Source organism: Bubalus kerabau, chromosome 4 (assembly GCF_029407905.1).
Source record: "Bubalus kerabau isolate K-KA32 ecotype Philippines breed swamp buffalo chromosome 4, PCC_UOA_SB_1v2, whole genome shotgun sequence".
In the NCBI taxonomy this organism is placed as follows: Eukaryota; Metazoa; Chordata; class Mammalia; order Artiodactyla; family Bovidae; genus Bubalus; species Bubalus kerabau.
Genome location: NC_073627.1, coordinates 44,275,910 through 44,303,579, shown reverse-complemented (window position 1 = coordinate 44,303,579; position 27,670 = coordinate 44,275,910). Strand labels below are relative to the sequence as shown.

At 46.6% G+C, this 27,670-nt stretch overlaps 1 protein-coding gene across 3 annotated transcripts; it reads right to left on the bottom strand.

The window, feature by feature from the left end:
- BLTP2 (bridge-like lipid transfer protein family member 2) lies at nt 1–27,488 on the bottom strand. 3 transcript variants are annotated; one of them, XM_055577140.1, is made up of 39 exons: nt 27,340–27,488; nt 26,367–26,490; nt 25,795–25,844; nt 25,352–25,496; nt 25,054–25,172; nt 24,757–24,817; nt 24,383–24,572; nt 23,285–23,408; nt 22,998–23,122; nt 22,689–22,756; nt 22,436–22,581; nt 21,652–21,770; nt 21,380–21,543; nt 20,963–21,221; nt 20,221–20,426; nt 17,914–19,006; nt 17,291–17,482; nt 16,947–17,149; nt 16,681–16,799; nt 16,353–16,573; nt 15,204–15,394; nt 14,980–15,079; nt 14,643–14,845; nt 13,245–13,539; nt 10,128–10,285; nt 9,636–9,842; nt 6,303–6,402; nt 5,648–5,830; nt 5,050–5,171; nt 4,436–4,591; nt 4,227–4,348; nt 3,479–3,659; nt 2,768–2,854; nt 2,466–2,576; nt 2,196–2,331; nt 1,962–2,092; nt 1,675–1,776; nt 1,257–1,391; nt 1–832 (listed from the first exon to the last, which is right to left on the bottom strand). In XM_055577140.1, the coding sequence occupies exons 1-39, from the start codon at nt 27,405–27,407 to the stop codon at nt 650–652; spliced, it is 6,699 nt and encodes a 2,232-aa protein (XP_055433115.1). In that variant the 5' UTR covers nt 27,408–27,488; the 3' UTR covers nt 1–649. The 3 variants fall into 3 exon arrangements, 2 of the variants coding, with proteins under 2 accessions (XP_055433115.1, XP_055433116.1); XM_055577141.1 differs by lacking the exons at nt 1–832; nt 1,257–1,391; nt 1,675–1,776 and having other exon boundaries at nt 2,196–2,251; XR_008713159.1 differs by lacking the exons at nt 1–832; nt 1,257–1,391; nt 1,675–1,776 and having other exon boundaries at nt 2,000–2,092; nt 2,196–2,347.
- Between the last annotated feature and the right edge of the window lie 182 nt (nt 27,489–27,670).

Sequence of the window (27,670 nt, the reverse complement as noted above, 5' to 3'; positions counted from 1 at the left end):
TTAAAATATATTTTTTCTCTTTAAATCACTTTTTTTTTTTTTTTTTTTTAACCATTCTTCAGGGGATACCCCAGGGAGAGAGATCCATGGCCAGCCCTGTCTCCTACTGCCATTCTCCAAAGTGAGGTTGGCAGTTTGGGGAGGGGCTGATTCCCCCAGAACACTAATACCTCTTTTATACAGGGTGGTGGGATGACGGACAGATGATCAGCCCCTCCCCTCCACTTTCTGGCACATAGGGAGAGCAGTTACACTTACAAATATATATATATATATATATGTATTTTTTTATATATGCCTATTTATAAAAATTTATCACACTTGATCAGAACTGTCCCCCACCCCCCCCTTTCAGTTGATCCCAAGGGAACCAGATTCTGGCCTTGGAGCCGTTCCCTGGGTCTTGCTCTCTTGATGCCTCTCTGGCCCTGGACCTGCTGATCAGTGTGAGGTAGAACTCAGCATTATCCATCGTGGTCTGCAAGGAACCAGCCAGCTGTTAAAGAGCAGGGCCTCTCTCCACAGCACCCTATGGGTTCCTGACCCCCACAAATCCTAAAGGATGAAGGGAAACACCTCCCACCCCACAAGTCCCTGGGGCCTGAGTCAGAGTCAGATCCTGTACTGCAGCCTCTCTTGGATTGCCGGATCACTTGCGCCTGCCAAAGATGGACTTCTTCCCAGGATTCTTGTTGCCCACACTTAAACCGATGAGGAGCCGGGCCTTCTCCTCCTCTTCCTGCTGTTGCATGTTGAGGTCTGATTTAGTTTCTAGTTTTCCCCGGACCTCAGACCCTGTTGCAGGCTTCAGCCTTAGCTTCTCTTTGATTACCTGATAGGTTAGAGAGGAGTAAAAGGGAAGGTAAATATTAATGGGACAGGCAGAGTAAGTTAACTGGACCAAGTCAATATTTATTTAACTTACATGGACACACAATGGGGGCAATTCAGATTATTAAACGATCTCTGCTCTCAAGAAGCTTACAGTGTATTAGAACCCATTCTAAACATGAACTTATGTCAGTCCTCACTTCCCTAAAAATCAACAGTAGTTAACATATGAAACACTCAGTAGACATTCAATTTAACCATCTGAGCAAAGTCATGGAGAGGATAGAAATAAAAATCACTCCATTCACCTGCTCCCTTCCCATGGCTGCCTGCTAACACATACATGTTACAACAAAATGCCCCTGAGCAGAGGATCTGCTTGCCAGCCTCTGCTAACCAAACAGCCATGAACTTTGCCGGGATACCTGGGCAACCAGGGCTTTGCGGCTGTCCCTCTTGACAGCCATGGCAAAGTCTAGCCACGTCCATGTGTTGTTGTGGTACTCCAGACAGGGCAGCACCAGGTTAAGGTCACCCCAGTCCACACTGTTCTTCTCACCCTGCAACAGAAAGAGTGGGAGGGAAGAGAAGAGAAAAAAAATATATCGGCTGCCATTTTTAGTCCAAGCCAGTACTTGAGTCCACATCTGGTATCTTTCTGCAGCAGCAACCTACAGATACTGATACTGATTTCTCCCTATCTCAGTCTGGTACTGATTCCTAAGAGAATCCAGAGGGAATAGCACATTACCCACAGACCACCTTCACTATCTATTTTTAATCTCTGATCTTATCTGGTACCCTTCCCATACTGTTCTAAGAAAGTGCTGGGAAAGGGCAGACCTTGTAGCTGACGCACAGTGGAACCTGTGGGATCTTTATATAGATGAAGGAGTTGTTCATGGCAGCTCGCTCTTTCATCTTGTCAATATCATCGACAGGGTGCTAGGAAAGGAAGGAAAGAAGTATGTACCCCTCAAGCCATCACAAGAAATTCAGGACCCCAAACATCTCCAACTCCTTTCATCCCTGGAGTAGACTCAAAAAGAAACAGAAGAAATCCCCAGCCGGGCCAAACAGAGTACCCCAGGACTCGCCCATTTTCCTATTATCAGGGGCATGTCCGGTACCTCAGGTGCTTTGCGAAATGACCTTCTGACCCCAGAACTCCGATTCAAGCCCTGTGCCACACCCTTCCCAGGGCCCAGTGCTGCTGTATCATCTGTTGCAATCAGCTGCCGAGGCTTCACCACTGGTATTCCTACAAAAAAGCAAGTACACTAGCTGTTGTCCTCCTTCGGAAGCTTCAGCCGTCTCTGGGGCTGTGACCCCAGTCCTCTGGAGCTCCCCATTAAAGTTCTCACCAGTAGTCACCAGTTTGGACTTATCTTCTTCATCACCAACCTCATCATCTTCCACACTTCGGCCAGGAAAGAAAAAACCCATTATTCTATGGAAGAACTGGTGTGTCAGCTGGATGGTGAGAGGCACCACATTTACCTAAAGAGGAAAAAGGCTGAAGAAGCAATTAAGCTCAGACATCATCCCTCAGTTTACCTACCCCTAATGTAACAATGCACAGATAGCTTTTAACTGCCTTTTGTTCCTGGGTCCCCAAAGGAGTGTTTACTAACCTCAAAGTGCTCCTTAACAGAAATACCCCCAACTGGGGGCCGGACTTTGCTAAAGAGGCGAAGGGCCAGTTGTCGTCCAGACTGGCAAGAACTCTGGGGCCGCAGGACTACCTGTAGGAGAGACAGTGATAAATCAATCCACAAATCCTCTGCAGACTGAGAGAAGCAGCAATGGTCTTGCTAAGCTAGGCAAGTTTTCATCTCACATCACCACATTGTATCCCATAGTTGGGAAGTGTCATTGCAAATGCCCAGTGTTAGGAAGCCTGTAAATGGGCTAGGAATAGGAAACTAAGACTTACCTTATAGACAGCATTAGGGAGGAGATTGTTCATAGTGAACCAGCCCAACTCCAGAAGATGTTCTGCTGTGTCATCCGATTTATTCACCTATAAAGACAGATCCCAACCCCCCAATCCACTATAATAAGCCTTTCTCAGGAGCTTGCCAGAGGACTGCTACCTATATCATTTGTTTTCAGGTTCTACAAATGCTTTTGTTATGTCTTTCAATCTTAGACTCAACACACCCTCTAATCCAGTATTTCTAATGGGCACTGATGGCCAGGGCACTAAGTGCCAACAATACTTTCCAGTCCCTATGACATTAAGAAATGGTCTCAACACATTTCCAAATATCTCTAGGGGAGACGGAAGAATAATGAAGAACGTCCTGTCCTCCACGCCAAGGGTAACTGCAGGAAAGACGTATGCCATATAGAATTAATGATTCTATTCTAAGCTGGACTTGGGAGACTACTTTTCTCTGGCCATACAGAATAATTTTCTTCTTCAATGAGGGAAGCATTTGATCAAGCTCATCTGTATCTCTATTATTTACTATCACAAACAAATGTGTATGAGGGGTACTCTACTAATGTTTCTATCATTATTAATAACCACTCATACCACCATTAACAATCAAATAATAGTCTCTCCTTGTGAGTTAGACTCCTGAGAAAGGTCAATGCCTCTCAATACTGCTGTCTTTGTGTGACTGTATATACCCGATACCTTGCTGTAGAGGAACCGCTGCAGCTCCAGTTCAGCAATTCCTAGCTGTCCGTCTTCCTCGGTCAAGCGCCATCGTGCCTGAGCAAAGTAGAATTCGGTGCGGCGGACCACACTCACATCCTCTTGCTGCTTTCGCAGCTCCATCTTGTTGGCCTGCTGCAACTGGAAATCTTTAAAACACCTATAAAAGGATAGGAAGGTCAAAGCCAATACAGGCAACAGCATTTGGGCTAGAGGTGGGGTGGAGTGCCCTAGAATGATGCAGGAGGTAAACCCAGAGATGGACCTATTCTAGAACAACTGTTCCCTAAATATTTTCATTGGATTCATTGTTTCTTACATGCTGCCATGTGAGGACAAATACCATCTTCAGTTCTACAGCTTCTTGAAGTAAGCTGTTCCTACTAATAACCCCTGCGATTATATCTGCAATCCTGTTCCCTACTGATCAACTTCAAAGCATTTTATTTTTAGTTCAGTTGCACAGCATCATGGCCACAAAAATGATCTTTCTGAACTACTTGTTTTTCTTTTTCCTGAGGTACTCTAGTAAAGATCCTAAAAAAGGGCTCTCCTGTTCTCAACCTGTTGGCTAAGTCTAACAAGGCTCATTCAGGAAAAGGTGCCTGAACCTACTACATCAGCCTTCGATAACATACAGTAGACCCAAAGACTATCAGAACGCAGGCAAAAGAAACTGACTCCATCTTGGGCGCTGGAGAAGGGCATGGGGAGAATGCTGTGGCACCTGATGAGGATATTAAGCTCTTCACTTTCCAGCTGTAAGTTGGCCTTCTCCTGGTTTAGCTGCAACTGAAGCTTTAGGTTCAGGTCAAGCAGGTTCTCATTCTTGCTATCATCCTGCAAAGACTAGGGAGCCATAACAGGAGAAACTGAGAGATTGCCCATGTCTTAGGAGACCTCCCTACCCTCAGACTCCCTACTCCAAGAGACTACCTTCATGATAGAATACATCTGCTTTTCCAGCTGCCGTATCTGTGCCACATGCTGCCGCACTGCCTCCTGCAAATGTAATATGCTGCTGCGCTGCTCCTCAGGATTGCTAGAGATCTCGAGCTGGAACCTGACCCGCTGCTTCTTCTCACTGTGCTCCTAAAGGAACAGAAAAGGCAATGAACAAGAGACAAGCCTTGCAGTAACATAAAATATAGAGAGGAACAAGAAATGACCTCTTCCAGAATGTTCACCTTCATCTGTCACCGTTAGTAGCGAGAGTAAGGAGGAGGCCAAGACAAAAGATTTGGCAATGTGGATTTCACAATAAGCCAGTTCCACAGGGGAGGGACAGAGGTGGAAGTGGGGAGCAGTTTGGTGTTTTTCGAGGTAAGTGACTGAGTAAAGAAAAAATTGACCAAGAAAAACAAGGGACACTCAGACCTTTCCTAGATAACTAAAATTTCAACTGCTGCTGCTAACTAAAAGAGGATATATCATCCACCAGGCCCTTTTTCAGTCTGAAGCATGGCTTTTCTTACTGGACCCCAAATAAAACCACAAGGTCTGGGGGTTCCTCTGAAGCTATCTGGCATTCTATAACAGATCCTACTCACCTTCCGCTTGGGTTCTACATGGAGCAGCAGGTTATTGACGATGTCCAGGATCATAGCATATTGAGCTGGGTTGGTGGAGATTTCCAGCTCATGATGGATGAGGGTAAAGGTATCCACAGCCCCTAAATAATTGTTTGCAGCTGAATAAGAGAGTTTCTCCCTAAATTTCTATCCCATCTCCTAATCCATATCTTGAACCATGTCTGTTAATTAACCCCATAAAAGGGCTTGGTGAGATATGTTCATGGGTAGAAACACCTGCTTATTTCAGAATCAAACAATATGCATTCATTCCAGTTATTTGGTTTTTTTTGGCTGGGACTCCCGGCATGTGGGATCTTAGTGCCCCAACCAGGGATCGAACCTGTGCCCCCTGCAGTGGAAGCACAAAGTCTTAACTATGGGACCACCAGACAAGTCCCCCATTTATTCCAATTCTGTTCTTTCCTAGCAGAACTTAAAAAATAAAAAGCAAAGTGAAATGCTAATGCCCTGTGCATAGGGGGACTCTTAATAACACTACTGCCTCAAAACCACCAAGGAAATTACTTTCACAAGGTTCCTACTCCCCCCCAGAAGCTTTTCAAACCCTGAATACCTTCTTGCTTCTTCAGGAGATCTTCCTTTTCCTGGTTCTCAGGAACCTCAGGTGGCTTAATCTGTGTTGCCAGCTCAGGATCAATGTCATGGCTGTAACTAATATAGTACATTCTGCAGTTGCAGCGTGAAATGATCCTCTGGATTTGCTGGGCTTGCTGTGCCTCAGCTGGCTGGTTCCAATCTGGGAAGAGGTAGGAAAGAGACAAGAGGACGACGTTCTCAAAAGAGGTATTTTAAGAGCCTCCCAGCTATGTGTGATGTCTAGGTAATTCCAGACACTTGCTTTCAATATAGCCTAACACAAAAATGGTCCTAATCCACATATATTAATCTTGTGTGTCTGCGTGCATGCGTGCTCAGTTGCTCAGTCACATCTGACTCTCTTGTGACCCTGTAGACTGCAGCCCACCAGACTCCTCCGTTCATGGCAAGAATACTGGAGCAGGTTGCCATTTCCTTCTACAGGGGAATCTTTCTGACCCAGGAATTGAACCCATGTCTCCTGCACCTCCTACACTAGCAGCAGGAAGACTCTTTACCACTGAGTCGCCTGGGAAGCCCATATTAATCTTAAGAATAAGTAAAGAAATGAGACCCCCTTCAGGATGCATGTCTGCTCCTCACCACATGATGGGGAAGAGGTGAGAACTGACCTGTGGTGGTAGTAACCATGCCTCCCACTGCCTGACCGCTCTCCATCAGCTCCTGCACAGAGTCCAAACTACGCTGCCGGTGCTCCTCAATATTCTTTACCTGAAGACAGAGAGATATAGGCATCTTTAACTCCTGGGGGGACCAGTAGCTTGTCCTGTCCAACTGGGTCATATATCTTCATAACGCAAGTATAACACTATTTAGACTTTCACTGCCTAGAACTCATGAATCTCCCAAAGTAAAAGACAAATGTCCCTCTCTCCTGGCTCAAACTACCCAAGCTCTCCAAACCCAACTTGAGTTACATTCACGTTTTGCCAGGATTCAGGCCAGAAAAATATGAGCTAGGTAAAAACCGAATCGTGTCCAATCTCACACCCATAAAGATGGCTGCTGCTAAGTCGCTTCAGTTGTGTCCGACTCTGTGCGACCCCATAGATGGCAGCCCACCAGGCTGCCCCATCCCTGGGATTCTCCAGGCAAGAACACTGGAGTGGGTTGCCATTTCCTTCTCCAATGAATGAAAGTGAAAAGTCAAAGTGAGGTCAGTCAGTCATGTCCAACTCTTAGCGACCCCATGGACTGCAGCCTACCAGGCTCCTCCATCCATGGGATTTTCCAGGCAAGTGTACTGGAGTGGAGTGCCATTGCCTCCTCCATAAGGATGGCTACCATAAAAAAATGAGAAAATAAGGCAAGGATGTGCAGAAACTGGAACTCTGTGTACTGTTGATGAGAAGTAAAATGTTATAGCCAATATGGAAAACAGTATGGCAGTTCTGCAAAAAATGAAAAACAAGGACTTCTCTGGTGGTCCAGTGGTTAAGACTCCCTGTTTCCAATGCAGGGGGCATGGGTTCAATCCCTGGTTAGGGAACTAAGATCCTACATGCCACACAGTGTGGCCAAAAATTAAAAACAAACAAAAAAAATTAACAGAATTACTCTATAATCCAGCAATTCTACTTCTGAATATATACCCAAAAGAATTAAAGGCAAGGTCTTGAATAAAAATGTATACTCCCATATTCATAATAGTGTTATTCACCATAGCTAAAATATGGAAGTCACCCAAGTGTTCATCAATGGATGAGTGGAGAAATAAAATGTGGTATATATATACAATAGAATTCAGGTTTAAAAGGAAGGAAATTCTAACACGTGCTACAACATGGATGAACCTTGAAGACAATATACGAAGTGAAATAAGTCAGTTGGTCACAAAAAGACAAATATATATGATTCCACTTACATGACATACCTAAAAATTTTATATATATATATACACATACATATATATAAAAGATATTTAAGAGCACTCAAAATCATAGAGATAGAAAAGAGAATGGTGGGTGCCAGGACCTGGGGGAAAGCGAAATGGGGAGTTACTATTTAATGGGTATAGTTTCAGTTTTACAAAATGCAAAGAGTTTGGGACATGGATAGTGATGATGGTTGTAAAACATTATGAATGTACTTAATACAACTCAACTATACATTTAAAATGGTTATGATGATAAATTTTATATAACGTTATCAATTTTTTTTGGCCATGTACATTGCATGGAGCTCTTTGAACCTGCACCCCTGCAGTGGTTTGCAGAGTCTTAACCACTGGACTGTCAGGCAAGTCCCTTTTTATCTTTTTTATGTTTATAAGTTTTATATTATGTATATTTTAATTACAATTTTTAAAAATGGAAAAAAATCACATCATGAGCAAAAAAAATTCATCAAAACAAATGACTTCCCACCCATTTTGGTATTCGTGTGTTTGTGTTCTTGCTGTTTTCTGTCTTCGGATTGTTCTGACACTGTTGCCATGGGGGAAGGGAACTGAATCCTTTGGACTCTCTCTGCCAAGCTGAAGTCAAAGTGAATAGAATGAGTGATAACGAGAAGAACACAGACAATCTGCCAAGTCACAAAAAAATTCATATAGGAATGGCAATATCAAAGTCCTTCCCACCTCAGCCAAGGACATTCTACTCTAAAGCTAATACCACAGTCTGAGAAAAAAAGAATTCCCTTGCAAAAGAAGGCATGCCAAAAGAACAAGAGGTCCAGAAAACGCCAGGAAGGGAGACCTTGCATAGCTCATCCTGCCTACCTCTGCATGAACAGCTGACATTTCCTTCGCCTATCTCCTGAGACTACAGTCAACAGTACTGCTTGCCTGAACTACAGCTGTAATATATCAGCATGCCCTCTCACACTATGATCAACCTGACCCTGATTCAATGCTTATTACCTCTTATATAACTTATACTTGGGGTTGAGCCTTAAGATCATTGGAGTAATAAGTACCAGTCAGGGAGAAGGGAAGAGGGGTTAGCTTTGTCTCCAGTGAGTAGAATGAAAAATGAAATTATCACGTTGGTCCCAATCAGATGTAGCTGGATCCAATAACTCATCTGAATGGCCCACACCCAGCACAATGTGGACATTTAACACCTGTTAAGTAATCACAATGCAGAATAGTGGCCAGGTACATCTCATACCCATTAGAGCTCCCAATAAATTTGATGATAGTATATCCTAGAAATTACAGTGCAAACTTAGTTTTACCAAAATGCTGAAAATTTATAGCTTAGTCCCTGCCAACTGCTCACAATCTCACCTAACAAAAAAAATTACCTTAATATACAACTAAGACCTCCCCAAACATACTGACTTAAATAAGACTTTACTTCCATCTGAATGAAGCTTTGTATTTTTCAAAGAACTTTCTCTTTGATCCTTTCAACAACCTTGTGTGAGTGAAATATTAATTCAGTTTCACAAATAAAGGTGACTTGCCCAAGGGCTCATGGCTACTAAAACGGCAAAACTGAAATCATATCTCACATAATAACCTGCCTCCCAGACAAGCAGTCTTTCTATTCAACCTTACCGATTTTCTGAAACAACTAATCAACCATCTTCATGAGCAATCAGAGAAAGGGCAGCTAGAGAGCTTATTGAAAATTCCCAGACTTACTGCCTGGTTTTTTTGGCTGCCTACTGATAAGTATGATCTTATTAATAGTGGTCAGCAATCTCAAGTTAAAAAGTTGCAACTTATTTTATTCTTATGTTGGGAAATGAGAATTTCTCTTGCAATGAAATAGAATAAGTAGTATGAGATCTAAAAAAGAAGAAAAAGCACTATGTTGTCACAGATCACAAGCCAGAGACTGCATGGCGTTTCCATATTCAAGTGTTATGAGCCTCATTATTCTACAACCTGCTAGCAAAAGGTACTATCAAGGACCCTGCAAGCCATTTTGGTGAAAGGTGCCAACAATGGAGAACTGGAGAGATATCAGGCCTTCCCAGTCCTGCTGACTAACCTCTAACCAGAGCTGTGGGCCATCCTGCTCAGTGGGGCTGCTTTCAGTGGTGGCAAAGTACTGCATGCCATCTAGGATGCAAGTCCAGGAGGTCTTTTGCTTCAATGTGTCACCATACCAGGCTGGATGGTGTTGGCACTGGAGCAGCTGGGCTTTGGCAGCTGACACAATGACACAGCCTTCCGTCTCTGCTCCACGAAGAACCATCTATGCCAGAAACAGAAGCAGAGTCACAGCACAGGGGCCGGGAAGAAAATGGAAGGTTAGTCAAAGGACTGTACCAGTGACTACAGGTGGGTCTAATTCTGGCTTAGTGAGCTCTGCTGGCTTCTACTAATGGAAGCGATTATCCATTGATACCTGTTATTAATAAAAAGGATAGTGTTTTGGAGCTCTACCCACCTATTCTTATGTAGAGGTGGAGGGGGGCAGGTAAACACACATGATTATCATCTAGCCCTATCTTGGGGTACTCTAGTAAAGAGAAGGTACCTGGCAGTTGACCAGTTCGATAAGGCAGTTTCGGTTATATATGTCATCAGTCTGGCAGGCAGCAATGCCACACAACTGGTCACTCACACCTGACTCCTCTTCTGTGAACACTACAAACCTATCTGTCTCTTCAATCAGCTTCTTCAACATGTAGGCACCTGGCAGAGGAATAAGAAAGGGGGTGGAAAGCCACAGAGTCAAAGGAAAGAGAACACATCCAGGGCCAAACTCACCTTCTTTCAATTTCTCTAGAACATATTCTCCCCAACCTGCAACTCCAGCTCGGCCCACTCCACCCCTTTTGGGTAACAGTTGTCATTTCATTTTCCTTCAATTTTAATAAAAGTTACAGATTCCCAAGAGAAACTTAGAAACGCTATGTAAACGCTAGCATTTTTTTCTCTCAGGCATATCCACCTCTGAATTACTCTAGGATCTTTTTCCCTTCCATCGTGTTTCTTCTATTTTTCAGTTTATATATATTTTTTAATTTTTAATTTATGTTTTAAATTGAAGGATAATTGCTTTACAGAATTGTGCTGGTTTCTGTCAAACATCAACATAAATCAGCCGCAGGTATACATATGTCCCCTCCCTCTCGACTTCAAATTGTTTTAAATGCTAGTTGTTGGCCACTCCTTCCCACACACATCATTCCCTTGCCATCGGTGTCACTGTGTTCTAGCTCTGCTGCTTTCTCGGATCATGCCTTTAGATCGTCCACCTTCTCCCAGGTTTTAGAGATAAGTCTATCTCTTGAGGTCTCTCCTTGGCCTGTTCCCTGTGCTTTCTTCTAAAGTTTGTCCAACAATGGTAGGTTAAGAGCACTGTCTCCAGAATTAGACTAGCGTGCCTATGTTCAAGATCCTATCTCTGCCAATTACTTTGATGGTAATCTTTGGCAGTTGGCTTTAACCTGTTTCCTTGTGTGTAAAATAATAGTAACTATCTAATATGGTTTTTGAGAGAATTAAATGGAATAATATATAAAGTATTTTACAGGATACCTGCCACACAGTTAAGCATTATCTCCTGGGCATTAACTTTTAGCTCTATGCCGAAACTCCCAATCTCTATCTCTAAGCCTAAGCTTTTAGATCCTCATTTCCACCTGTTTTTTAGATGTTATCCAGATGTACTACTTGCACAACAAACTCAGCATGTCCAAATTTGAACTCAACAATCCTACACCTCCACAAACCTGTTTAGCCTCTGGCTTTCCTATTTCTGATATTATTGTTACTATCAAGTCACCAGGTCAAAGCATCAGTCAACTGTTCTCTCTTTCTCCATGTTCTAACTCCCTCTTCCAACCAGCTGCCAAATCCTACATATGTACAGATCACTTCTGTTCGTCCCCTCATCGCCACTCCCACTGCCTCTGCCTAGTTCAGGCGCTCCTGGCCTCTTGTTAAAATGCCGTAATGGTTTCCTCATTTGTCTCCCCCACCTCCGGTTACTTTCTCCCCAGCCCTCCCCAACACCACCACCAGATTTATCTTTCTAAAAGTAAAATTCTAGTGATGACACAGCCTATTCAAATCCGTCAGCAGTTCACTGCTGTTTCCTGAATAAGGAACAAAAACGCCCGAGCCTTGTGTGAAAGACCTTTGATGTTCTACCTGCAGCTTTCCTTTCCAGCATCTTCACCCTTAGCTACACCTTGTGCCAACCCAGACTGTTCACTCTCCTCTGAACATACTGAGCGTGACCAACTCCACTCCTGTTCAAGATACTCCCTTTGCTTTCAATGCCCTTTCTCCTCATTTCCACATGCTTAAACCATACTAAGCCTTACTAAACCATACTAAGTCCAGCTCAACTGCTACTTCCTCAATAAACCCTTCCCTGACCATAGGACCTCCTTCACTACAGTTAAGAACTCACATAAGCTGTAAGTTCTCTCTAGTGGCACTCAGCATTTTTCACCTTGTCTTTAAACTCACACTTGCATTCCTCTGTACTTGTTACTCCCTCTCCCTAAAATGCCCTCTTCCTTTTCTTTGCCTATTAACCTCTCAGTCATGTCCAACTCTTCTGCAACCCCATGGGCTGCAGCCCAACAGGCTCCCCTGTCCATGGGATTTCCCAGGCAAGAATACGGAAATGGGTTGTTATTTCCTTCTCCAGGGGATCTTCCTGACCCAGAAATCGAACCTGCATCTCCTGCACTGCAGGTGAATTCTTTATCACTGAGTCACCGGAGAAGCCCCTTATCAGTCTTACTCTCTTTTAAGACCCATCTCAATTATATTATCTTTTCTGTGAAGCCTTTCTAGACTTCCCTATGCTCATTTAAATACTTTCTTCTTAAACATTCCTACAAAGCATTTTCATGACTTATTTTTTTTGGCTGCACTGCACGCAGGATTTCAGTTCCCTGACCTGGCAAATCCACGCCTCCTGCAGTGGAAGCACGGAGTCTTAACCACTGGACGTCCAGGAAGCTCCTCACGACTCTTAGTTTCAGAACTTCCCCTCATCTTTACAATTCTAATGTTTAGGGTCACATGTCTAGTACATTACAAACCGTCAGTAAAGCTAAAAAGTGAATCCATGAATGAATGAGTGATTGATTCAGTGAGTGAATGAACTAATCTTAGCTCAAAGATGATAAACTTGTGGAGGCAAGTAGAATGTCATATATATTTCTCGCTAAATCCAGTACAGTGCTTTGTGCCTATGAGGTATTCAAAAAATATTTATTGACTGAACAAATTCATCAAAACAATAATTCTCTAATTCTTTGTTTCTTCTCCTTAGTCATTCTGACTAAGTCATCACTCCTTCCTGATCCTCTTCTCCTGGCCAAAGGACCAGACCCTTTTTTCTTTTTTGCCAGAATCTTAAGTTTCCTGACCAGGGATCGAACCTATGCCCCCTGCAATGAAAGCATGGAGTCTTAACCACTGGACCACCAGGGAAGTCCCATAAACCAGACCTTTTAATGCCCACCTGGCACTGCTATGTAAGACTTAGGTGGCCTAATATGGAAAAATAACAGTTTCATCTCTACACACAGATTGAACCACCCAGAATTAGTCCTTCTCAAACTCCTGTTCAAGCCCACATACATATTCTAAACCTAACCCTTCAGAGTCTTCTCTCCCAGCTTACCTCCTGAAGACCCCTTATCAGGCTGTCCACTGAAGCTGGGAGTGCTGACAGGAGGTGGGGTTGGGGCACTGGAAGGAACACTCTGCTTTGGTTTTTTGGCTGGCAGGTGGGGATCAATCTTTAACCCCTTCAGGGCCTCAGTAGAGAGGTTACGTTTGAGCACAGCCGCCTTTTTGTAGCCATCATATAAACCAAAGGCGATGTCCCGATTGGTGGTTGTCCAGGAAGCCCGTAAATCTACCAAGTGCAGCTGATGTGTGTGAAAGGCAGAATCCCCAACTCGAGTAGAGGGCTCCTAGGAAACAGGGAAAGGACCTCAGAGTTGCATGGAAATTCCCACCATTCCTCCTGAACCACAAATGCAAAGATAACAAACATGCTTCCTGAATAACAGACCTCTTCTGAATGATACAAGACGACTGAGTGAACGAAAAACTACGTGGGCTTAGTGTATGTATTATATTACACTCGTGACTATATCCACTGTATTTTAAACACAGTTTTCTTGTTTGTTTGTTTTTAGTCACTAAGTTGTGTCCAACTCTTTTTCGACCCCCATGTGCTATATATATAGCCCACCAGGCTCCTCTCTCCATGGGATTTCCCAAGCAAGAATACTGGAGTGGGTTGCCATTTCCTTCCTCAGGGGATCTTCCCGACCTAGGGATTGAACCTGCATCTCCTGTACTGCAGGCGGATTCTCTGCCACCGAGCCACTGGGGAAGCTCTACCCGCTGTATTTTAAATGACGCAAAAGAATTTCATCTTAAAATCCTTCCTTAATTGGGGGCAGGGGAGGGACCACCAAATAAAGCACTAGTGAAAAAAAAAAAGTTTTACTCTATTTCCTGAAAAGCAAGAGACTATCTTTAGAAAGAGGGGAAAAAAACTTTCAGAAAGAGGGGTGCACATACTAGTGAATATATCATAAACAAACAACATAGATGGAACCTAGTTAGGAACATTACCTGGGACTTAACCTAAAGCCTACTGCTATGAACTGAATTGTGTCCTCACACCAAATTTTTATGTTGAGGCCATAATCCCCAATGTAATATAATGGGGATTATAAAGATGGGGACTTTAGGAGGTAATTAAGTTTAGATGGGGTCCTAACTAGGGTGGGGCCCTCATGACAGGATTAGCGTCATCACAAGAAGAGCCATCAGAGAGCTTCCTTCTTTTCCTGGCTGGTGAGGTCACAGTGAGAAGGCAGCCATCTGCAAGCCAGGAAGACAGCCCCCACCAGAACCTGACCACGCTGCCCAGCCTCCAGCAGTGAGACAAATTTCTGCTGTTTAAGCCCCTCTGCTTACAGTATTCCGTTATGGCAGCCTGAGCAGACTTAGATAGCTACTGATACAAGCAAGGTAGTAGAGTGAATGTGTCAGGTGGTACCTCCTCGGCCGTGCGACTGCTGTGCCGTTGGTAGGTAAGGGAGGACAGGCTCAGTAGGTGGGTCTTTGTTACCAAGGGATCAAGGCAGTGGTCAGCATTCTCTTCAGCGGGCGAAGCCATCAGGTGGACAGTCGCCTGGCTTAGGTCACTAACCATCTGGGTCACACTCCAGTCAGAGATGAGGCGCCGCATCACTGTGCCCGCTGAGGAGAGGAGGCACACAGGGCCCATACAAGCCAGCACAGAAGGCCAGTGTGGGGCACAGAGAGAGGCAGGGGGGCACTGAGGAGCAGGATGGGGGACAGGCGCGGAGAGACAAGGGAGCCTCTGGTCTCACCTTGAGGTATCAGCCGCTGAGTTCCCCGAGTGAAGATGTGGCCCTGACTGCACTCAATCTGGACACCACGCTGCTGGGCGAATGAGGCCCAGTAATGCACCTGGCAACAAGAGAACATAACACTGAACCGAGGACGGCGCCAGGGAGGTGACTCAGAGACCCAGTGAGGGAAAACAAGAAAACTGGAGAAGTGGACAGCTGTCAGCAGCGCCATCAGAGCTGACCTGCAGCTGGGGAAAGAGCGCGGTATAGGAAAGTTGCTTGTAGTGCTGGCCGAGTTTCTTCTTGCTGGGTTTCAGGTTGTTGAAGAGCTTTCCCCTACAAATAGGCCTTGTGACACTAGTCCAAGTTGCCCAGAAGTTCTGCATCCAGCGCAGGGTGCTACTATACAGCAGAATCCGGGGCTGGGATATCGCTGCAAAAGAAATGATAGACATTTCCCAGCTGTGGTTAAAACTCAGATGAAAGGACTACCCTGGTCGTCCAGTGCTAAGACTCTGCACTCCCAATGCAGGGGGCCTGGGTTCAACCTCTGGTCGGGGAACTAGAGCCCATATGCTGCAACTAACAGTTTGCATGCCACAGGCCTCAACTAAAAAATTTCACAGGCCATAATGAAGATTCTGCACGCCAGCTTAGACCTGGCACAGCCAAATAAATTAAGAAAACAAAAAATGAAGCTAAATCCTTTCCTAGCTTCGGGTTTTTTTTTTTTTTTTTAAATTCACTTGTTGAAGGGCTTCCCAGGTGGCACTAGTAGTAAAGAACCTGATTGCCGATGCAGCAAACTCAAGCGATGTGGGTTCAATCCCTGGGTCGAGAAGAGCCCCTGGAGAAGGAAATGGGAACCCACCCCGCTATTCTTGCCTGGGAAATTCCATGGACAGAGGAGCCGGGCAGGCTGTAGTCCTTGGGGTGGCAAAGAGCTGGACACGACTGAGCACACCACACACTGCTAAAGCACTAGCTCCCAGTACTTTCTTTTTTTTCATTTTGGCTGTGCTGGGCCTTCAGCAGCACAGGGGCTTCACTGCCCCGGCATATGGGATCTTAGTTCCCTAGTTACAGATCAAACCCATGTCCCCTGCATTGGAAGGCAGACTGACAACCACTGCACCACCAGGAAGGCCCCCAAGCTTCAGATTTCAGAGGTTTAAAAACCCCAATGGCACTCAAGCCTCACTCTCCAACACTCTCTCCTTTCAAAGACCCAAGAACTCTACTTCTACCAACCCTCTTCCAAAAAGAATCCTAACCCCAAAGCTCCCTTGCTCTTTTCTGACCCCCTCTCCAGAGGGTCAAGCTGAAGTCCTCAGTGTCTAAGCTCATCCTCCCAAGCCCTTCCTCCCCATTGCCCCAGACCCAAGCCTCACTTCCACTGTGCCGAGTCAGATCCATCTTGATGGAGAGATTGAGGTTCTCAGAGCGAAAGGCCCGGTAGGAGTCATGGAACTGGCCCAAGGGCACCTCAGGCAGGAACTCTGGGGCCCGCAAAGTGACACTATGGTGATCATGGGGGTTCCCGTGACACAGCCACTGCAGGTCCAGGGTCATGCAGAGGTCAGGCAGGTGAAGGAAGCAGCAGTCGTCATACCTAGCTCACAACACAGCCCTGGTCACCAGCAGCCCCTTGGCTCTCCCCATCTCCCCCACCCCTGAGTCCCACACACTGTCTGAGGCTCCATCCATTACTTCACTCACTTAGAGGCTGTTCTCACGTTGATATCCAAGTCACCCTTGAAAACAAACTGACCGGGTTTCCAGTGAAAAGACAGGTGGTTCCATTCCCAGTGCATATTTTCAGTTGTGTTGTATGGATCCTGTAATCACCCCAAAAACTTGGTGAGATATAACTAAGCGTTATCACCTCCTCCTCCCAAATCAGTGCTTTTCTCTCTTCCCCCATATGCTGTACAAGCGCCAATCCTACCATCCTCAGAAGAAAACAGCTCCTCTGGACCCCTCACCTCAGTGGCCAGCTGGTGCAGGTTGGCCTGTTCAATGTCCATGTGCCAGTCCCCGTGGAACAGAAGACGGCTCTTGTCCCACCAGGGCAGGGGTGGACTGGGGTCAGCTGAGGGCTTGGTCAAGAGGTCCACACACTGGCCAATCAGTGTCCATGCTGGATCCCAGCACGGGCCCCATACCACGGTGTACTGGAAGATTTCCGCTGGGGCAGAGGAGCACAGGACGCAGCCTGTTATACACTTTCACCCCTCTCTTTGGCCTTTACTCCAGAAGGGCCTCAGCTCATCTCCCACCCCAGCCATCACCACCATCTCAGTCAAATCATCTGCCCTCCCCTACTCACAGTGGAAGTCGTGATAGAACTTGAGTGGGGGCATGTTCCTCTCGATGGCCACGTTGCCCCAAGGAAGCCCCAATGGCAGGATCTGGCGCCGCCGAGAGCAGGGCTGACCGCTCTGCTCAGTGCCCACCAGTCGACCCATCAGTCGCCAGTCACGGATCTCAAACAAGTACCGGGGATAGTCTCTTATCCGCACTGTCAACACAGGGAGGACACACAGTGGCTACCCAGGAAACTGAGCACTCGCAGGCCCTTCTTCCCCCTGCCACTAATTTTACATCTATTTCACAAAGTCAACTGAGAGAATAAGAGCTGGCAGTTGGCAGCAAAGCCAAAAAAAGGGCACGGAGACCTTGAACAGAGAGTGAGGGGGATAACGCTGAGATCCAAGAGCCGCACCAACCCTGAAGATGATTGTGTTAGCTGTGCCCCTGTGTTCAGCCAAGCGGTTTCAGGGTGAAATTCAGGAACAGGGAAAAGGAAGAGGAGTCCACCCATCCCACTCCACCCACGCCCAAAACGGCCGCATTTCCCAATATAACTGAGCTCCTCTGTAATTGCTCAAAGAGCTTCCTGGAGCACCAAGGGCAAACCCTGGGCTCTGCAAATAAAGAAATGTTACTTACCCAGAAATGTCTTGACGCTAAACTTGAGCATCCTACACCACTGAATGACAAGATCTATTCCCTCAGCAGGGAAAGGGCTGCCTGGATCAAGCTCTCGAACCTGCTCTAGCACACGCTCAGGACCGTGGAAGGAGGCGTCTGCCAGAGCCACCAGTTCCAGCCCTGCCAGGCTCCAAGTGAGCAGTGCCCGGCGCATGGGCGTGTTGCCATAGAGACGACGGGAGCGCTGGATGTAGATTTCGATGTTTTTATGTTCCAAAGAGGCATACAGCTCCTCGATTTTGCGGGCAGGCAGTAACTCCCCGTGCTGCTTCCGCAGGGCGGCCACTTTGGCATCCAGCAACTGCAGCCTTTTGGCACTCTCCTTACTTTCATCCTTCATCAGCTCGTAGTTATCACGAAGTTTCACCTCAAAAATGTCATCCAGGAAAACCCATGAGAAGTGCTGGACCTTCAGGAGTATATCAGGTGGGAGTGGGGCAGAGCTGGGAGAAGCCTGAGAGCGAGACCCTCCGTGCAGGCCCTTCAGCCACTTCTGAACTCCCACGGCCTCGTCCAGAGTCCTCGAGAAATCATACTGATAAGGAAACTCCACGGAGACTGAACCCAGGGAGAGGAGCCACACACGGTTCCGGAGCGTCTGCAGCCCAGGGAAGGGGTTCCGGTGAAGGATCATTTCCTCCAGCTCAGGGAGCAGCTGCACCTCCATCTCCTTGAAGCTGAAGATGCTGTTGCCATCGAAGCCCGCAGCCAGCTCTGGGCAGTAAGCCTGCAGTGAACCCCCGTGCCGGCTCAGGGACACACTCTCGGCAGCCAGGGTAATGAACCTGTCCTCAGCTACAAAAGCTGTCAGCTTGGCTGTGCTCACCTCCAGCGTCAGGTTTAGCAGCCGCTTTGGCGGGGAGGACTCTGGGGGACAGCCTTCTGGTTCAGAGGGGGTCGCTGCAGTCTCTAGCTCAACAAGGGGAACAGTCTCAGGGAAAAGAGTGGTTCTTAGTAGGTCTTGGCACTGCAGGGTGGCCAGCACATGCTGGTACAGGTACATGTGATCTGGGGGGCTCCAGAGTAAGGTCAGCCCTGAGCCACACTGAACCTTTACAGAACAAGAGGAAAGGACTGATCGATTACCACGTCCTAGAACATGAGAGATGCAGGAACTATTATATACATGCACAAGAACTGTCTCTACTCAGAAGTCTTTCCTGAGCAACCACATTAATTACCCCCTTGCTTTGCTCCTCTTTGCACTAGTATGCTGAGCTAACAGTTCCTACTTATACTTACAAGCACTTACTCCTTTTTTAAGTTCTCCTCAACCGGATTCTAAATTGTCTGAGAGTAGAAGCCATTTAATTCTCTGGTATCTACCAGAGAATATCCAGTATACAGATGTACTCGATAAGTCATTTGGCTTTTATGTTTCTGCTCGTGAGTTACCTTTCCACAACAACCACCTTCTGTATAATAACTGCAAGAATCAACTGGAAAATGTTTCATGCACTGATTGTACCTTGACTTAATTCTTAAAAAGTACTGGTCACAAGTTCATATAGCAACTGACTTATGGGAAGGTATGCCTCAAAGAAGGGATTAGAGGAACTCTGTTAGCCTGAAAAACAAAGTCAATTGTCCATAGTTAAGCAGACAGAGAAAATTTAAATTCCAAGACCAAAAAATTCCTCTGAGTTCCAATCTCTGTAAAGGAAACTCTTCAGTTTCCAAAGGAAGTTGAAGTACGATAAACAGGGAAATATCTCACTCTCCTCCCAAGAGGACCCCATGTCCAACTGAAATGATACCCTGAGAAGAAAGGTATTGGGAAGCCTCTCAAAGCTTTCCAGTGCCTCCATCTTCAGATCTCTTCTAGCCTGTTGATGAGCTGAGTGCTTCAGTAAAATGCCACCAGGCATGACCTTTAAGAGCCCTTTACTTATATATATATCCGTATATCAGATATATGCACTGAAATCTTTACAGTTGAAATTATATGTCTGATATCTGCTTCAAATTAATCCCATAGTAGAAGGCAGGCATGACTGCTCAGAGTTTAGCTAAATGAGGTTGGTCCTAAGTTGGTAATTATTGAGGCCAGGTATGGTTGCATGAAAGTTCATATACTCTCTGGTTTTATATGTATTTTAAGTTCCATATGAAAAGATAAAAATGTACAACACAAGCCAGGGAAAAAAGACCAACCACTAGGCGTTACGTTTCTCACAGGTGAGTTTCACAATGTGACTCAAGACTGGAAAATGCTCTAAGCCAGGGAAAAACCAACCTGACCCCACCTTGCCATAGAAACATTACCTCTAGAGAGCGGATGCTGCTGTGATAGGTGACGGAGAGCATGGAGAAGCTGAGCACCGGAGTGGGGATGTCAGGAGCCTTACAACAGGGCTGCATCTTCTCTGTGACCGACTTCACCAGCGCAAGCACAAGTCCTTGAACACCCACAGTGGAGGTCTCAGCACTTCCCAGGACAGTCAGTGTGTCCAGCCGGATCTCAGAAGCACCTAACATCCAGAAACCATGTCAGGGTTGGTGCTTGGCTCTCAAACACCAACTTCAGTCCTCACTCTCCTTCCTTCCTTATTCCCTTCACTCTGGTTATCCTTATTCCCCACACTTTCCTAACCTAATTCCTCATGTTTTAGGGAAGTTTTTCCTTTCCCATTTTAACCAAACTACAGCTGGCAGGGCCAAAGAAGTACCCAAACTCCCACCAATTCCCCAGAGACACATCAGTTTCTCTCTAGAACTAAATACACAAAGAAACAGAAAACTAACTGCATCTCCTTCTCCTGATCAGATATCAAAGCTGTTTTTTCTTATACACTTTGCTATCTGTAAGCCCTTAAGAAATATCAAGAAGCCCAACAGTTACGCAAGACCTTTTAACATTTCCTGCCTCTGACTTAGAAAATTTTCAAATAACTGATTTTATTACATGAGGAGCAGCAGCGTAATCTGCTTAGGTTACAAACTACCCACTTCAGTATAGTATACTGTATACTATACTGTATAACTACCCACTTCCTGTCCCACTTACCAACCAGGGCAGAAAGGGTGAACAAGTTCATGTCCTCCACCTTCAAGTCCACCTTCCACAGTAACGACACAGATTCCCCAAATGAGGATTCCCTAGAGACAGCTGACTTCCCAGACTGTGGACCCATCAAGGAGAAGATCCGAGACAGACACTGAGCGCAGGTATCTGATGCCTCCACCTGCAGTCCTCGGATGGTACAGTCAAGAAAGAGGGTATCTGACTGAGTGCTGGACAGGCCCAGAGGCTGGTTATAGCTACCCTAGAAAAGAAACAACAGGACTTCATCAGAAGCATGCCGACACACAGTTCTGTCATGCACAGGTGCACCATCTGCTGCCTAAATTGGTGTTCAGTGCTCTAGAGTGTGGCAGGATGAGCAAACTCTACAGGCTACTGTTCACCAAAGTCCCTACCTACCTGTAGTGTGAAGGAGTCCAGGACAAGCGCCTCACCCCAAACATGCATATTGGGTGGGTGGGGTGCTCTCTGAATATGGGAGTCACTGCCCACCCGCCAGCAGAGATGGTCTACAGTTAGGACGCCCCGTTGATGGATACTCTGTGGTCTCAAGTGCTGGTAATCTAAACACAGAAGGTGGGAGAGAGGACTTCTTTGGAGCCACAGTGGCCATCAACTGGGCCCAGCTCCACTAATGAACAAATTGTTCCTTTTCCATCGCAGAGCCTTACCCAGAGAGATGGAATTGAATCCCAAGGCAAAGGGCGGCGTATCTCCCAACTGAATGGAAACATTGACGTTGGAGATGGAGGTGCTAAAGATGATAGGTGCCAGGATTTGAGGAAAGGCTCTGTACGGGGACAAGACCTCATTGTCTGACAAGGAAAGAACTGCAACTTCCTATCATGTTACAGATTTCAGAAGCTCTCAAAAGGCAGGGTGAGTTTTGTTGTGATTCTTAGGAAAGGATGCAACTAGAAAAAGATTGAACTCATCAGCTTCCTCCTACTCCCAGTGATAATCCATAGAGACTTATGAGGTTGAACCAGATGAAATTGCTATTTTCATGTATCAAATAGTATATATCAAATATGGTGAATATCAGTATATCTTATGATTCAACTTAATACCACCAAGTAGCATTACTTACAAACCACTGACCTCTATGGGACACAGTGCAAGTACTACACACACAGACATGGCAGGCACCTTATAATCTAAGGCACATGAGATATTGATTATCTAAGTTCAGTTCAAGAAATATTCATTTTATATAATAAGGAACTGTGCTGGGCACCGAGGACATAAAAACAAAGAATTCTGTCATTCATTCTACTGCCAGAGTCTCATCTAACAGAAAATATAAAGCATGTTTGCTGTTAAGACTGGGCTGTTGAAACTGAGATTTAAAAAAGATCAAACAACTAAATACATATTTAACACAAGATGCCACTCTAGACCAAAAAATCCAAGAATCCACCTGATAAGACGGTGGTCGAAAAAGATTACACTGACCTGTCCTTCCTTTGCTTAAGAACAGATGAACTAGACTCCTGGGTTTCCAGTGCTAGCATGTGTAGCCAGTGAGAGAACTCCTGGTGCCGGTAATGAATAATACAAGTGTTCAGAACCAGGGAGGCTGAGAGGTCAATGGTGGTCACCTGGAAACGAGCACACCAGAACTGTGGGTTCAGGTTTTATTTTACATGCTCACGACTCAATGACATACGGGGAGAACAGAAAAAGGGATGATTCTCGGTCAACAGACCTGCACGTTAGCCTTGAGAGAGTTGAGGCAGACAATGCGCTGGCGGCTCTGGGACAGCAACAACCCATCTGGAAGGGCAAAGGGCAGATGAGAGGAGGACACGGAGAGGGTGAGAGGAAAGACTAGGAGAGGGTCAGGGGCGGGCGAGGAGATGAAAGAATGTCACCAACACTCGTTAGTTTCAGTACATTCCCAACTCCCCCTCCTCTGCGTCACTGATATTGAGTTAAGAAGACCAAGTAAGGCATTGGGGAAGTGTGTGACTGGTCCTCCCGTTCTCTTCTCAGTACCCCGACCCCACCCATGAACCTTTCAGAAGGAGTTCGGTGCTCATCTGTGCCACATCAGAATTTGCCGTGAAGCTTCGCAGGGGCAGCTGATCCTCATCACGGTGGTACAGGAAATGCAGCAGCTTCAATGTCCAATTCAGGTGCCTGGACCAGAGACAGAGTCTGGCTTAGAAATATGTGGGATGCTAGTCTTACTTCCTTTCCCCCTTCACACAAGCTCAGTGCAGCTACTGGGCTGGTTATGGAGACCCCAGCACACAGCTCCAACTATCACTCTCCACACTTCTGTGTCAGGAGAAACCTCACCTCTTTTGACTATTCATGGACAACACCACACTTGTGATCTCCATCTTCACTTTGACCTGGTCCGGCAGCTGCTGAAGAAGGTACAGGCCAGGCAGAGTTGGCTCAGCCAAGTCTTCTGTCACGTCTGAAAACACCAATAAATAATACAAAAGCCATCAACTCTTAACACTCAAGTCTCTCAATATGCCAATCCCTCTTCAGCTAAATGTTCCCACGTAAAGTAGGCTAGGCAAACGTCCAAACTTAGGCAATAAGGCCAAGATCCCAGGGATCCAGGCACCTACTGTACTTCATTCTCCAGGGTCTAAAAAACAGTCTGGAGGACTTTCCTGGTGGCGCAATAGATAAGAATCTGCCTGCCAATGCAGGGGACACAGGTTCAACCCCTGGTCCAAGAAGATCCCACATGCCACAGAGCAACTAAGCCTTGCGCCACAACTATTGATCCCATACTCTAGAGCCTGCGAGCCACAACTAATGAGTCTGTGGGACACAACAACTGAAGCCCAAGTGCCTAGAGCCTGTGCTCAAGAACAAGAAAAGCCACCACAATGAGAAGCCTGTGCAATGTAACAAGAGAATAGACCCAGCTCTCTGCAACTAGATAGCTGGCATGTAGCAACAAAGACCCAGGGTGGATAAAAATAAAACAAATAAACGTAATAGTGTGTACATGTCAAAATAAATAACTAAAAAATAGTATGGAGAGCAGATTATTATAATAAAAAGAATACGGACTTTTGGGCCAAATAATACAAACCCCGTTTTTATTACTGACTACCCATGTGATCTCAGTCAAGTTACCTAATCTTCCTAGGCACTTTAGTTTCCTCATTTGTGAAACGCTGAGGATTTAGTAGGGGGATGTGTACAAAACACAAAGTTCAGGCCTCATTTATGATAATTACTCACTAAATGTTCTTTCACGTACCACAAGCAAATGCCTTCTTTCCTCTAGCTATCCTCAAAGGCCAGGATTAAAGGCCACTGCAAATAACAAATCACACCTAAATGAGTGGTGAGACCACTATTTTTTTTTTCTACTTCCAAAAGAATGCCCAACAGGGAAGCTAAGAAGCTCACTGACTGGGACTTTACCTGAACAGGGAAGAGGCTTGGGGGCCAGGCCTGTGCCCTGGCGCAGCAGCTGACTGTGAAAGAGGCCCTCATGCAGTTCGGCATGGAGTGTCCACACATCCACCGTGATCGCCTTCAGCTGCCCGCTGCTGATGCCCACCTCGAGACACAGCTTTAGGGCAAGTGAGAGCTCTGCTAGACAGGTGTCCTCCTATAGGGAAGATAAGCCTCTAAGGTATGACTGTGTCGGGAGCTTGCGGTCAAAATGCTATGGTCTGGAACACATCCCTGAGGGAACCCCATAGCACACATAATCTAGAGTGCAAGTCCTGAGCGCCTTCGTATTTTATGCCCAGAAGAAAAACAAGGCATCTGAACGACTGTGACATACTCACCAACTGGCCGCTCTTTAGAACTTTGCTGTTGATCTGACTTAGGCTCACCTCACATTTCAGCCTGGGAAAGGAAAAATAAAAAGAGCACCTGGCCCCCTTCCTCATCATTTACCTTCAATCAAGCTTTGTTTGCTGGAAGGCACAAGGCAAGCAGAAGTGCTTAATCTTACTCTCTCCTCAAATTACACAGAATGAGAGAACTTGACACCTTAATAAGAAAGCCCTGATATCCACCCAGCCTGAAACAACTGTAAGGCAACAACAGGGTTACCGAACCTTCTTCTGCCCCATGCTTACCTCTTCCCATCACTATCCAAAAAAAAACTGCTTTCTCTGATCTGAATATGCCACAAGGACTCAGAAGTAGCCACCTTGAGGACCATGATGTTTATAGAATCTACATGAATGGAGAACAGCTGGAAGGAAGATGCAAAGATGAATGATAATTAATATCAAGGCAATGTCGTGCCTTTCCAATGGAAAAATAATGAAGCACCTCTTAGCATTATGCCTCAAGTACATTAGAAAAAGCCACCCATGACTCCAAAACCAGCCATTCCTACTTCAGTCCACGGAAGTGGGAAAGTAGCCTCACCTGGCAGATTTTCAGTAAGGATGGGCTGAAGGCCAGCTCCTTTTGGTGCGCCCCAGTACTCTGGGAGAACGGGGCAAACAGGCTAGAAACCTTCTGTAGATCAGTTCTGATACGTACTTCTCCAAAGCACAAGGCCACATAGTGTCTGTCCAGGAGAGAAATCTCACTGCCACCAGGTCCAAACCCCTTCCATACCAGTCTTTTCCCCTCCCTCATACCCATTTTCCCATCCTCCCTAAAAACAGCTCAAATCATGGAAGACAGTCTCAGAGTACTTATCAATATCTGCCTCACAAAACAACAGCTTCCAGGCTAACCCAGAGACACCATCAAGAACCTGCTTCCCTCCTTGGGCTGTGGGGCCTCTGTAAATGAATCTCAATATGCAAACCACAATCCCAAAACATTCCCCAAGAGGAGAGTGAAGAGATAAGAGTACTCACGGCAGATCATGGCTAAGGAGTTTGCTGGAAATCCACAGGCTATCGATTTCCTAAAACAGTGTGGGAGGAAGCTTTGTACACTGGCTGTTAGGTAAGCCCAGAGCAGTTTGACAGGACAAGAAAGGGTATAAGAAGAGGAGGAAGTGCGAGAGCCCTTCCACTATTCTCCATTCCATTTCCCCCAGCCTCTCTCCTCAGCACTATATCTTGTTCCTCTCAGTGACATTGGTTAGACTTTAATATTTCTCTCATGGATTTTTGCCATTTCCCCTTTTATATTAGAATGGTAATCTTTGTTATCTTTGGTCTCTGTGTTACTTCTTTATTTTTGTTCTGTACTTTACTTCCCTATTTTTTTTACATGCCCTGGACACCCTGTGCCTCAAAAGCATTTTTAAAAGAACTTGCATCAGTTCCAGTATTCTCAAATAGGCTCTAAAATCATCTTGGCAAAGGGATGGCAAGGCTGGGTTAACTAGGAAAGCCACCAGGATTTTTTAAAAAGGAAATTAGAAGTTGAAATTCAGCTAAATCAACCCACATACATTCCCCAGGAGTTTCCCAGGACTCACCACTGTTTGCTGGTGCTGCTGAAACTTAAGACTGACATTCTGAATCCAAAAAAAGGAGCCAATCTTTAGTTCCGCCTGCAGCTTCTGCTGACACCACTTGGTGGCCAACCGGACCACAAGCCACCTGCAGAAAAATCCTTGTGAGTTCACAGGACCCTCTCCCAAAGGGTGGCCACCCTCACCCCCTGCAGGTCTTAGAAAGCCTGGCAAAGGATCATGAACTGGAGGTGGATCTTCTGGGGCAATTCTGTCTCCCAAAACACCACTCTGTCATATACATTCAGCCACGCTGATCAAGACCCTAGCCCCAGAGTGTCCCCTCCACCCAAATGAAATCAGACGAACTAAGCACCGCCGTTTAAGTTGGAGACAAAGAAAGCAATCCCTCAAATCCTTAGGAACCTCAGAGGTAGAGAGAAGAGGTCCCAACAGGAGTTTAAGTCCAGATATCCATGTCAGGTGTGCCATCACACAACCCCCTAAAGGTCTCCTTCTCCGCCCTCCAGACAGGTGTCAGCGAGAAGGCAGTGTGGGGTCACATCCGGCCGGCTCCAGTGCCGCTCTCCCTGAGCAGCCAGACCTGTTCCGGCTCTCCAGGGCGAGGCTGCAGGTGCCCTTCGCACTCGGGGAAGGGGACATTCACGGGCATGCGGACGGGGAAAGAAAAACCACTATGCCGGGCCCCCTCCTCATTCACACCCCTATTCACCACCCAATCTCAGCATCTTCTCAGGCCTCGGCCGCTTGCTCAATCTCCCGGTTCTCCCGGTTGCCTCCAGCTAGCTCCACTCTTACACCCCCGAGCGACCCCTCCCCTCGTCGCGCGCCTCCTCCCCGGCCCCTCCCCCTCCGCCGCCCGCGCAACTCCCCCCAACCCCCTCCCGCGCGCCTCTTTCCAGCGCGCCCCCTCCTCAGTCTCTCTTCCTTCCCTTCCCACCCCCTCCGCCACCCGCCGTGGCCGGGATCCCCTCACCGGGCTAGGAAGAGGGCGCTGAGCCCTAACAAAAGCAAGGCCAACAGCGCGGAGAAGAACAGGGGCATTCCGGCCCCGGCCCGGCCTGGCTCCGGCCCCGGCCCGGCCCGGCTTCGGCCCCCGCCCTGCCGGGGCGCCACCCCCTCCCGGCGCCCGCCCCGCCAGCTCCGAGCTGCGCCGCCGCGGGCCGACCAGCAGCACGCGCAGGGACGACGCTGGGCGAGGAAGCGTTGGCGCGCCTGCGCCCCGCCCCCCCGCAGCCGCCAGCCAGCCAGCTGTCTCCCTGCCCTGCCCCGCCCGACGTCCGCGATCCAGCGGGGCCGACTGACTG